The sequence below is a fragment of the Pteropus vampyrus genome, unplaced genomic scaffold (genome assembly GCF_000151845.1).
Source record: "Pteropus vampyrus isolate Shadow unplaced genomic scaffold, Pvam_2.0 Scaffold82, whole genome shotgun sequence".
NCBI classification, from domain to species: domain Eukaryota; kingdom Metazoa; phylum Chordata; class Mammalia; order Chiroptera; family Pteropodidae; genus Pteropus; species Pteropus vampyrus.
The window spans coordinates 8,181,521-8,193,900 of record NW_011888863.1 but is presented as its reverse complement, the minus strand read 5'-3'; the positions used below and the strand labels follow the sequence as shown (position 1 = coordinate 8,193,900).

The 12,380-nt window shown below is 33.7% G+C and overlaps 1 protein-coding gene and 1 pseudogene across 1 annotated transcript in view; one reads left to right on the top strand and one right to left on the bottom strand.

The window, feature by feature from the left end:
- Positions 1-12,380, top strand: part of KIF21A (kinesin family member 21A) — a 137,991-nt gene that overhangs the window by 69,244 nt on the left and 56,367 nt on the right. Inside the window, exons 2-10 of the mRNA XM_023532407.1 lie at positions 1,054-1,276; positions 1,407-1,589; positions 2,945-3,094; positions 4,034-4,168; positions 4,832-4,999; positions 6,858-6,973; positions 8,903-9,098; positions 9,512-9,701; positions 10,055-10,118. Of these exons, the coding sequence (XP_023388175.1) occupies positions 1,054-1,276; positions 1,407-1,589; positions 2,945-3,094; positions 4,034-4,168; positions 4,832-4,999; positions 6,858-6,973; positions 8,903-9,098; positions 9,512-9,701; positions 10,055-10,118 (1,425 nt within the window). The remainder of the gene's footprint in view (positions 1-1,053; positions 1,277-1,406; positions 1,590-2,944; positions 3,095-4,033; positions 4,169-4,831; positions 5,000-6,857; positions 6,974-8,902; positions 9,099-9,511; positions 9,702-10,054; positions 10,119-12,380) is intronic.
- On the bottom strand, positions 3,500-3,618 carry LOC111741869 (annotated as a pseudogene).

Here is a 12,380-nt window from a genome sequence, read left to right as displayed (position 1 = left end):
GGTTGAAATTCAGGAGATCTGTACTTAGGCTTGACTTTATCCCTAATAAAAAGATGAACTGGTTCCACTTCTGTAGATCTCAGTTTCGGTATCTCACAAAAGAAGAATGTGGGACCAGAATCCTTTAAAATCCCTTCTTTGCTCTGTCTTTATCATTTTATATTTTCCATTACTGGTTGTCTTTACTTTCTGCCTGAAACTGTTTCTCCTCCATGGCAAATGGGAACTTCTTAAAAAACCTAGGTACAGTAAATCCATGATGTGTGTGGGCAGGATGGTCCTGTTTATAAGTGTGAATAGAATAGGGCCAGATTTTTGGTGGTTCTCTTAGCAACATTTTACCATATTTACTTTCCTCCTTTGAAAATAAAAATAGGCCTTGAAATTAGGAAGAGAAAACAGAAGAGGAGGTGTACATGATGATTCACTGGTTTTGGAGAGAAAATATTGGACCTATTTGAGTTTATTTTAAATTTCTGCTCTTGTATATATATCACATGACAAATCAATATAATACATGCATGTCATTTATAAATGAATAATATACACATATATTGTGGAAATGTGCTTAAATGTTAAGCCGACAGAAGGATATGGTCAAATAAGTTTGGAAACCATTGATAAAGAGTTTGCAAAAAAAAAAAAAAAAAAAGGTGAGTAAAGGGTATCAAGATAAATATTATGTCCTTAATTTTTCATTTTTGGGTATCATCTTTCCTAGAAATAAAGAGAAGAAAACTAAAACAAAAATAACAACAAATAGCATTTTGGTAATAGAATTTATTTAACTGAGTCTTTACCTCTTACAAAGTTAAGGAAGAGTATTCACCCACAAAAGTATTTCATGAATTTACTCTTGTTTAGGATTTTTTAGACTTAAGAAACTGATATTGAAATGGACTCAGAATAATTTAATTTATTTAAATGTTTCAACTGAAGGAGCAATAATGGATTACATTAATGTTTTAAAAAAATTTTATCCAGGAACTTTCAGGTCGTATTCTTCATTTTTTTTCCATTTATTTTATTTTATTTTCTGATTATTTCTCACAGAATAAGACCACAACTTGCCAAAGAAAAGATTGAAGGATGCCATATTTGTACATCTGTCACACCAGGAGAACCTCAGGTCTTCCTAGGAAAAGATAAAGCTTTTACTTTTGATTATGTGTTTGACATTGACTCCCAGCAAGAGCATATCTATACTCAATGCATAGAAAAACTAATTGAAGGTTGTTTTGAAGGATACAATGCTACAGTTTTTGCTTATGGACAAGTAAGTACCAAGTTGTTCTTATAGAAACTGTAACTTTTCACAAGTATCGATTCAGTTGCACTTTCATTTTTGTTGCTTGAGGTTATGTTATTAAGAGAAAGCATACATTTTCCCCTGTTCTTTTATTCAGACTGGAGCTGGTAAGACATACACAATGGGAACAGGATTTGATGTTAACATCATTGAGGAAGAACAGGGTATTATTTCCCGTGCTGTTAAACACCTTTTCAAGAGTATTGAAGAAAAAAAACACACTGCAATTAAAAGTGGACTTCCTCCTCCAGATTTTAAAGTGAATGCGCAATTCTTAGAGGTAATAGACTAATTGTGTTATTATTTTCCTTTAAATCTTCTTGTCCTCAAGACCATAGACCTTGTGATTTTATGCTTCTGACTTCTAGTGCAGTGCTTGCACATAGCGCTCAATAAATGTTTGAGTAAATTAACATTAGGTAAGAGGTAGCAGTAAGAATGGGTAATACGTAATAAGTATCCTTTACTTGTTGGCATTTAAGATTATGAACACTTGACCAGTGTCCATTGAATAAAACAATTAATACTGTTTATTTCAGATTCTCTTTATCCTATAATTACTGTTGTAATATAGGCAGGCTCACAAAGTGCTGGCGACTCAGCAATTAAGACCAACAGGGAGGGGGAGAACATGAGGAATAATAGGATTGAGGCTATAGCACTAATCTGGCTGCAGAAACTGGTATTCTTGCAAGGATAGGCAGATGTTTTGATGCAGCATCCAAAGATTGGGACAGGTTTGGGTTAATTTTAGGCAATCTACTCTGGTGGGAGGCACATGACAGTAAGAGGACATCTCGGATATGAGCAATATTGCAGTTAGGTGGATAGTGGTGTTATAATTCTGGGTGCTTGATCCAGAGAGTGTTCTAGTCTGGATCACTTGAGCTAATCATTTTGGCAATTGATGAACCATTTTATTCAACATTATATGCCACAAAATAGAAAACAGTTCAAATTAACATTGGTTACTTTACTGCTGGTTTTAATCGACATCACAATGTAGTAAAAACCAAAAGCAATAACTAATGGTGCTAAAAGAAAAGAAAGAGCTCTTCTACTTTCCCTTTCACCCTCCAAAATATTGTTAGGCATCGTGAATTTAAAGCTTATTGATAGAAAAATAGGTGTGTGCTTCTGCTGAGTTAATTTGATCTTGTCAGCCACTATTGATATAGAAACATTAATATCATTGCTGACCTTGCAAAAACACCAAGTATTAATTTTTAGACACATTAGGAAAGGTCGTAGGGGAATAGGAAATATATTTTAGCTTAAGTAGTAATAATTTTTAAAATCTTTAAAATTAGGATTTGTCTACATTGGTACATATTTCTTAGAGTTTGCTTGTATTTATAAATATTTATCTATTGCAAAGGATTAGTAGATCATTTTAGCTAGTCTTCAACTCATTAGTCATGATTATGTCATTTACTGTTCTTACTCTTATAATGAACCTGACATTTATTTGTATTTGTAATAATAATTGCCTCATTCATTTTTATCTGTTATTTTGAAGAAATATGTCATTTTGAAGAACTTTGAAAATATATTTGAAAGATAACATGCAATGTGTGTTATTACAGACATGAGGCAATTTCTTCTAAATGTTAACTTGTAATATTTTTTTGATAGCTCTATAATGAAGAGGTCCTTGACTTATTTGATACCACACGTGATATTGATGCAAAAAATAAAAAATCAAATATAAGAATTCATGAAGATTCAACTGGAGGAATTTATACTGTGGGTGTCACAACACGTACTGTGAATACAGAATCAGAGGTAACATTTATGTTATAATAGAGCATATTTGACTTTAATATTCAGCTTTGCTGATAGTTTACTTAAGATTAAGATATGAAATTTGTATACTTAAATGTAACATGGAGTTAAAAACCTTGTCTTCTTTCCTCATTTTTTTTATATCGGGATTTTTAAAATTAAAAATGTCACAGTTATGATACAGTCAGTTCATTTATCATAGCATCAAAAAAGTCTAAGGCAATATATTTGTAGTTTTCTTCCACAGCTAGAAAAAAGGGTTAGATGATGGAAGGTGAAGGATAGGACCACGATGCTTTTTTTAAAATTCATTATTATTATTTTTTTAGGTGAGGCAACCCTTGGTTGACCTCACAGATTGAAAGGACCTTGTCAGCTTACAATTCCTTATTTTTTTATTTTTTACACCTACAGCACCTGGTCTTCCTAGGTGGTCTCCCATCCGAGTACTAACCAGGCCCAACCCTGCTTAACTTCCAAGATCAGACAAGATCGGGCTTGTTCGGGGTGGCACGGCCATAGACAGGAGCACAGTGTTTTTGCACCTTTTGCCGTCACACATGTAGAGCTGTGTCATGACCCTTAAAGGGAAACTGTTAAGGAAAGTTACCGAAAAATATTTCAACAGAAGATACAGAAGAGTAATTCAAGTTATTGCTCAGTTTGTTCCAAAGTGTTCTGCTCTCACAGTTTGGAATGGAAGCTGCAAATGTCAGCAAATGGCAAACAATGGAATCTCAGTGTTTTCTCCCTTTAAAAAAATAATACACTTATTATACTGAGAAGTTCAGTTCAAAAAAATGTTTGTAACTAAAATATTATGAAATTTTACATCCTTTACATCTCTTAATATGGTAGATTTTAACCATAAACTCAGACTGCTGATTGTATGGTATCTTGTTTAAATATTGTTCAAATAAAACCCTTCTCCTTTTCCAGATGATGCAGTGTTTGAAGCTGGGTGCTTTATCCCGGACCACAGCCAGTACCCAGATGAATGTTCAGAGCTCTCGTTCTCATGCCATTTTTACCATTCATGTGTGTCAAACCAGAATGTGTTCTCAAGTAGATCCTGTGAGTTATTAGTTCTAATTTCTTAAATTTTCAGGCTTCATTCCCCTAAAATCACATAAATCACAGGAAAAGGGTACGTTCGAACCATTTTAGTTTATCATTCCCGTTCCTAATGAGATGTCTTTGATCCTCTTTAAGCTGCAGCTGGACAATCATATAAGATTTTGAAATAAAAAATTGGATATGTGTCTGCAGCAACTAGAAAGCAAGCTGTGGCCATATGGTGATGGATGTAGTCACCTGAGACCCTTTGTTTTTGAAAACTGTATGTTACAGGTGTCCCTTCATCAACATAAGCAAAACCTCAGTTGATAGCAGCTGGGTTCTGACCACAAGCTTATTTCTAATTTGTCTAAGCTTCCAATTGCCAGCAGGCATTTTTGCATTTATGTTTATTTGGCCACATGCCTATGTGGGGAGAGATTTTATTTATTTATATAGTTATTTATTTAACTATTTTTAATGTAAAAGTCGTATTTTATTTTATTTATTAATTTCTCTATTAGTTTCAAGTATGCAGTACATTGGTTAGACATTTATATAGTTTATAAAACAATGGGAGAGATATATATTTAATAACTTATATAATGAGGGGAAAATAGTGTCGGAGGATCTTTAATGTCACATAAATAAAATATTTTCAATTATTTTCCTCAATTGCAGGAAAATGCGACTGATAATAAGGTGATCTCTGAATCATCACAGATGAGTGAATTTGAAACTCTGACTGCAAAGTTCCATTTTGTTGATCTGGCAGGATCAGAACGACTAAAGCGTACTGGGGCCACAGGCGAGAGGGCAAAAGAAGGCATTTCCATCAACTGTGGACTTGTAAGACTAAGCCTTTGCGCTGAGCACATGTCAGAGATTTTCTATTGTCTTTTTCTCTTCTGTGACACATAATTCTGCATTAGAAATCCTTCATGAACTGAGCTGAGAAATGAGTTACAGTAAACTTGTAAACTTAGGCATAGTGCATTGAATTTCGATCTCCTCATATTACACAATTTTTTATTCTTATGTATTGCAAATTTTCTTCATGTTTGTTAGTTGGATTAAATTTTATAATATGTGCAGAAAATAATATATAGTAATGATTTTAAAAATTCCACTTTTAAAAATATTTTGTCAAAATCAACATTTTATGTTAATTATTTCACGAGATGACTTTCAAAGTAGCTTTTTTTGCTTAAATTTTATGACAGTTTATTTTGGGAATTATAATCAATGTTATTTTAGTTGAATGTTTCAAAGAGAACTCTTCTAGATTATATTAAGAATTAACTTTAATACCGTTCCACCTAGTGGTGTTTTTGATTGGAAAACACCTTGTATTTGTTAGCATTAAGCTTCTGTTGTATAGAAGAAAATGTTATAGAGTAAATTTTTGGGTAATAAATCTTTTCTTCTTATTGACTTCATTATCAAATTGGACATTTGTTTCTGCATAACAGTAATGACATCCCTAAACATCAGGGAGTGTATTTTCCTCCCTGTCATCCTAGAGCTGGGGTCTCCAGTCATATGCTCCTATTTTATCATTGCCCAGTATTTGCTCCTGTTCGATTGATTGCAACCCTTCGGTGGGGGAATTAACAACTGAAGCTGATTAGCAAGAGCCAGATGTCCCAACTCCAGTACCCAACTTGATGCTCCCACCATGTGGTTGCATTTTGTGTTAAAGGAGGTGACCTGGATCCTGGACTATGTGTATTGTTCTGAATATCTTAGGAGTTAAATTCACGGTGATATTTACATTTGTGCTGTTAGGAAAAGACAAAAGCCATTGGTCTGTTTTCCTATTTAGATTACTGAAGCATGTTCAGACATGCTTCAGTGTGACCAGTGGTTGGTCAAAACTGTTGACTCTGGAAAAGAGTGACAAAGACACAATGTGCTACTGATACCACTCTCTATGTGATCCATGGACCCTAACAAAGACATGGTTATAGATGTTTGCATTACTGAAGGAGTATGTGGCTAACATTTAGGATAATGCTTATGCTGTAGGTACTAGTTTGGTGACTGTAAAAAGAACAGTAGGGGTGGCAGGACAAAAGAGCTCTGTAGTTTGACTTAGTTTTTTCATTATTGGATGCTTAGCACAGAAATTCATTGGATTTCTAATGACAGTTGTACTTATATTAGGAATATCTTCTTCAGAGAAATCATACTGATATTTTTATTTTGGTTAGAGGAAATTTTGTTTTCTCATAAGGGAGTTTATATTCCAACAATAAATTTTTATGAAACTGTTAAACTACCTAAGCATTTTATTTCTTCATTGAATTGAGGAGAACAATTTGCAACATGAATTGACAATTTTCTGGGGACACAACCTGATGCTCTGATAATTCTAGGGCTGATTAAATGTTGTCAATCTTTTCTATTTTCAAAGAAAATCTCTGAATAGGAGTTTAAGTATTTATGAATTATGAATATATGAATTGTACTGTTTTGAGTCAGTTTTCAGTCACATTTTGTGTCAGTTTTTAGTAGCTAATATAGAAAACTTTGACGTTTTCTTCACACTTCAAAATATACATATATAAAAAAGAAACAAACCCAAATGTTTTCAATTCTGTCCTGTCTCCATATCATCCTCTATAAGCTTTTGTTATTTAAAAGTATTATAGTTAGTGAATTTTTATCACTTCTCTCTCTCTCTCTCTCTCTCTCTCTCTTTTAGTTGGCACTTGGCAATGTAATAAGTGCATTGGGAGACAAGAGCAAGAGGGCCACCCATGTCCCCTACAGAGATTCTAAACTGACGAGATTACTGCAGGATTCCCTCGGGGGTAATAGGTATGCATAAGTGATTATCCTCCATATTCCTGAATTTCTTTTATTCATTATCTTTTAAGTTTGTAAAGTGCTTTATAAAAACTGTTTATTATAAGGCAAAATAATAGGATGAGGAACTAATAATTATTAAGTATGTAAAATGTGAGTCCTTTTGTATGTTGTTATTTCCCATTAACCTTATAACATCTCTTGAAGTAGGTGTTATTGTTCCTATCTTACAGATAAGGAAATTGAAATCCAGAGAAGTTAAGTAATTTGTTCAAAGTCACTTAGCTTGTAAGTGAAGTCCATAGCATGGGCTCTTTTTACTTTATCATAGTTTCCACTTAAGCACTTGGCACATAGCATATGCCTAATAAAATTTGGTTGAAAAATAAATGCTGTCTTCTAAATAAACACAAAGTAATTTAAGTATATTTAATACTTTTTTACAAAGTCTCCTAAAAATTAAACATTTTTTTACATGTAGAAAAACTTGTTTTAAATGTCAGTTGAATGAAAATAGAGGAACTTTGCCAGTATCACTGATACTCCTCCTTTTCCATACTTCGAATTATTCTGGTGTTTCATCATCTAAACACATTCTTTTGTAATGCATTCCTTTTTATAAACATCAACATGTTGGCTTTACAAGTAGAAACAATTATGACATTTAAATTTAATCATAGCACAATTCAATAAGTTACAGACGACCATTACATTTTTGTTTATTCCATTATGGTTACCAGAATCTATTTTACAGTGTTTTCAATAGTCTAACATCATGTTTACTGAAAAGATTATTAGATGTTGTAAAATGATCCAGTAATTAAACTTGTAGACTTTCTTTTTTGAATATTATTCAAAGAATTTTGATAATATTAAATCTATTTAGGTTTGATATTGAAGAATGGATTTAGAAATCAAGTTTTATTTTATATAATTCAACAGCATATTTTTTATATTTCTTCTTTTTATTGTAATATTTGCATTGTCTTAATTCATCTCTCTTCTAGCATATCCCATGTATGGACTCAATATTGCTTTCGTTGTTGCATATTTCTTCTCTGTTTTCACTCTGACCTTCAGTATCAATCTGGGTCTTATGACAGGACAAAAATTTTTCCTTTTTAAGCCAAATATAAATTTTTTAGTTTGCTAAATGTCCACCCCTTGCCAAGTTTCGGTACTTTTGAATACTTGAATACTCAAGAAAGTTTGCTTGCCTTGTAAGCAGTCTAAGATATTTGCACTGTGAGACTTGAATTTCCTTGTCTGTTTCATTGACAGACATAATAGTTGGGACATATTAAGCTTTTCACTATCCTATTCTTTGGTTGATAAAACAATTCATCATCACTATAAAGTAATGTTTCTCATTTTTCTTGTGTAATCTGGCCAGAAATTCTGGAACTTTGACCACTTGATCACAAATGATGTTTTTTATTATAAAATACATGGATATAGTAAGTACTCTTCTTGTTCAGGTGGTAGGATTTTGTGCAGAATTTTTTGCTGACAATAAAAATCAGGATACAAGTGATTAAATAAAAACTAGAAAAGTCCTGAAATATTAAGTAGATAATGAAAGAAATGATTTTTGAGTTTGAATTTATCATATTATAGGTAGATTAAATTTTAGAATTATTCTATGTGCATTGCCTCAAAATTTTTTGTAAAAGAGTGAGAAATATATGCACTTGTACTTTTTCAAGATATTATGGGTCAGAAAAGGATAATATAAATTTTTCCTATGTAAACAAAATCTTTTTTCTTAAGATAGTCTTACAGCATGGGAACTTTTAAATTTGATTTTATTTTTAAGTTAGTAATACTGGTTTTGGTATCTTGAAGAGAAGATGTTATTCAAAGGTCAAGAATTTAAAAATGATGACTTCACTGTTTTATTTGATCTTATCTGTAAACCTAATTATTCTTTGCATTTTTCAGCCAAACCATCATGATAGCATGTGTCAGCCCTTCAGACAGAGATTTTATGGAAACTTTAAATACCCTGAAATATGCCAATCGAGCTAGAAATATCAAGAACAAGGTGATGGTCAATCAGGACAGAGCTAGTCAGCAAATCAATGCACTTCGCAGTGAGATCACACGACTTCAAATGGAGCTCATGGAGTACAAAACAGTAAGCTAATGGGTTGGACTTTGTTTTGTGGTACTCTTGTGAATGCAATGATGCCTTTTTGTGATAACTTGCAATGTATGTCTCTGGAATAGCTTGTCTGTCATGAGAATGGCCTTTTCTCTTTTGAAGGCAGAATCCTCTAGTTTTCCTTGTGCGTAGCCTGTACTAATCCTTAGTCTATCAACCTTACCAACCTCCTGTTTCAAGAGGCTTCCTACTCAATCAATGACTTTAGTGACAAATGTACCACAAAGGGATGTATGTAGTGAGGGAAAAGGATCTCTTTTGCCTTGAGGCTTTTAAAAACAAAAGGGCTCTTGCGTGTAGAACTGCGTGGTCCTGTAATATTCTTAAACAAATCTCTTGTGTATTTAAGGCTCCTCAAACACCAGGGAAATATCTTCTTTTTCTAGGGTAAAAGAATAATTGATGAGGAAGGTGTTGAAAGCATCAATGACATGTTTCATGAGAATGCTATGCTACAGACTGAAAATAATAACCTGCGTGTAAGAATTAAAGCCATGCAAGAGACAGTTGATGTGTTAAGGACCAGAATCACACAGCTGGTTAGCGATCAGGCCAACCAGGTTCTTGCCAGAGCAGGTAAGCGTGGAGGGTGGGATGAGGGAGTGATTAACTTCTGGAGGGCGGGAACATTCATTGTGTTCATTAATTACCTGGAATATATGAAGTGGAAATGTCAATCTGTGTATGCAATCTGTGATTTTAAGCTAAATGCTTAATTTATAAATAGTCCATTCTTACAGAAACAAAATGTGCCCTTTGCTTTGTCATGTTATCGTATTATCTGCTCAAGTAATTAAGGGTAGGAAATTTGCTGTATGAATTGTGTTTGGCATTATTGTTTTGTTTTCATAACTTTGGTTTTTCTCCCATTCTGTTTTGTTGAAGTTTTAATTTAAGAAAAATTCTTAATTTCATGTTTTATCTTGTAGGTGAAGGGAATGAGGAGATTAGTAATATGATTCACAGTTATATTAAAGAAATTGAAGATCTCAGGTACAGTTCATGTTCTGTAATAAATAATGCATGTTTTGGGTTTTGCAGTTTAGTAATATTGGTGTTTATTGGGTTGATTATTTAGTGACTATTCATGGTGATATTTCAGACTTTTGGTCAGGTTAATTTTAAGGGAATAGGTACTTTCCGAAATAACTTTCCTTCCCTCACTTCTCGTATTATCTTCCCATATTATCCACCTACTCTTGTTGTTATACCCCTCAGTGAGAGATACAGGACAGGCATAACTGATGCTGATGGTTCCCTTTGGTGCCTTCCCTTTCTGTATCTCTTCCCTCACCATTTGGGAATGGTTGACATCAATAAGTTGTCTCTAATTTTTCAAATCTCCCATTACTTCTGTTCCCTTCTACTCCTCTAGCTGTTTCTTATGTGTGAATCATTGCATCCCTACCAATTTGCCTGCCTCTCGTACATACAGAGGCTCATTCATCATTAACATTGCAAACGCATACAGCGAATGCTTACTATACGCCAAGCACTATGCCATGGGCTGAGAAAGTGTGACATAAACAAAGAGTTCACACTCTAGGTGGGGCAACTTATATAAATAGACACATGTAAATGGAAGGACGGAAATTGGTAAAACGAATGCCATCGCCCAGTGTGTGAATGTAGAAGGGACCACTAAGCCTGGACAGGGCAAACTAGGGTTGGAGGGAAGGTCAGGTCCACTAAGAATTTCTAAAGTATTTTTAGGTCCCATGGTTTGCCCTGATGTCTCAGCTACTTTCTCTTAAAGTAGAACTACAAGTCAGCTCCATAGGGAGCATCTAAGTAGCTCAGATCTCATTTCTGCTACCCATTTGCAGAAAATAACCAAGTGGGAGATCATCTTTCACAGCTACCCTAACACTTCTCCATCTTATATTTGTGTTCTCTTTCCCTCTCTCTTCCTCTGGTTATTCTAGAGATTCTCAAGGAGAGACCGGTGATCTTTCCACTGTTTCTGCCTCCACAAGATACACTGGATCCCTTAAGTGTTTTAGAAAGCAAAAACAAACGAGAAAACATGTGATGTGGCAATAGATAGAGTTACTCTAATAACTGTTAATTTTATTCTGTATATATAGCTCCAAGCTTTACCTTTTTGGCAGAGACCTTTGGAGCATTGGGTTCTGATTCTGGTCAGCAGCCAACCTGAACTTGCATTTCTATCTTGTGTTGGCAGTGCTCTTTCCTGCTTACTGTCAAAAACTTGTCCTTCTTCACTCTATAGACCCCATCCTTACCATTCCTTGAGACACACCTGATATCTGTCTTTTAGTTTATGACGATTTTCTTCTTTCTCCTAGCCTGCTTCTTTTTCATTTCCTTGGCACTGGTCAATTGTTAAAGCTGGTTTTATGCTCTGGTTATTGTGCTCTGTTTTCTCTTTTCCACCCAGTTCTAAGGCCTTATCTAAGCTCGATCTCACCATTGGTCAAGTAGCTTTGCTAGCGTTTTTATTTCCTGGAAAACTGAATGATTTCCACTCCTCCTCATGACTAAAAGCAGCATTTAGTATCTTCCTTCACTAATTTCATGAGTTAAAACCATTCTTTAAACCACTTAGAGAATGGAGATGATTCAGGCCCTGAGTTCAATCAGCGATCAAATCTTTCTTGGTGTAAATTAATAACTTCTTCGTCATTCCCAGCTTTTCTTTGATGGTTCTTTAATCAGGTCCCACTCCTGAGAAGCAGTCTAGAATCCTAGTACTGTAATTTCACAATATAAAATAATTTACATGTGGCATAAGCATAAATGAGCTTTGAATTTAAATTGGATTACCCGGTTTGAAATTTAAGCTTCTATTTATTAATAAGTGTGTGACCTTGGGCAAGTACCTAATGTCTCAGAGCTTTCATTTATTCATCTGTCAGAATGAGGTAATACCTGCTAATCTGAAGAAGTTATTATGGGCTCAAATGAAAGCACAGGATGTAAAAGCTCTTAAATTAAAAAGTACTATAAAGGTCTAACATGTTATTATTACTTATAATAACAATCCATATTTCTATCAAAACTTTGTTTTAGGAAGACGTTTTATTCATAGCTTCTTAAACTTAATGCAAATTTCTGTCAATGTATTGCCACTTGGAAATGTTTATATGTTAAGTCTCATCATTCTATTGTAAAATAATACTAGTTATCTTTTAATAAATTTATGTTATATTATTTTTGTGAAATAATAATTGTCACTCAGTTCTTATTTGGGAACATTAAATTTTTGTAGAAATTTTTGAAAATATAGGAAAG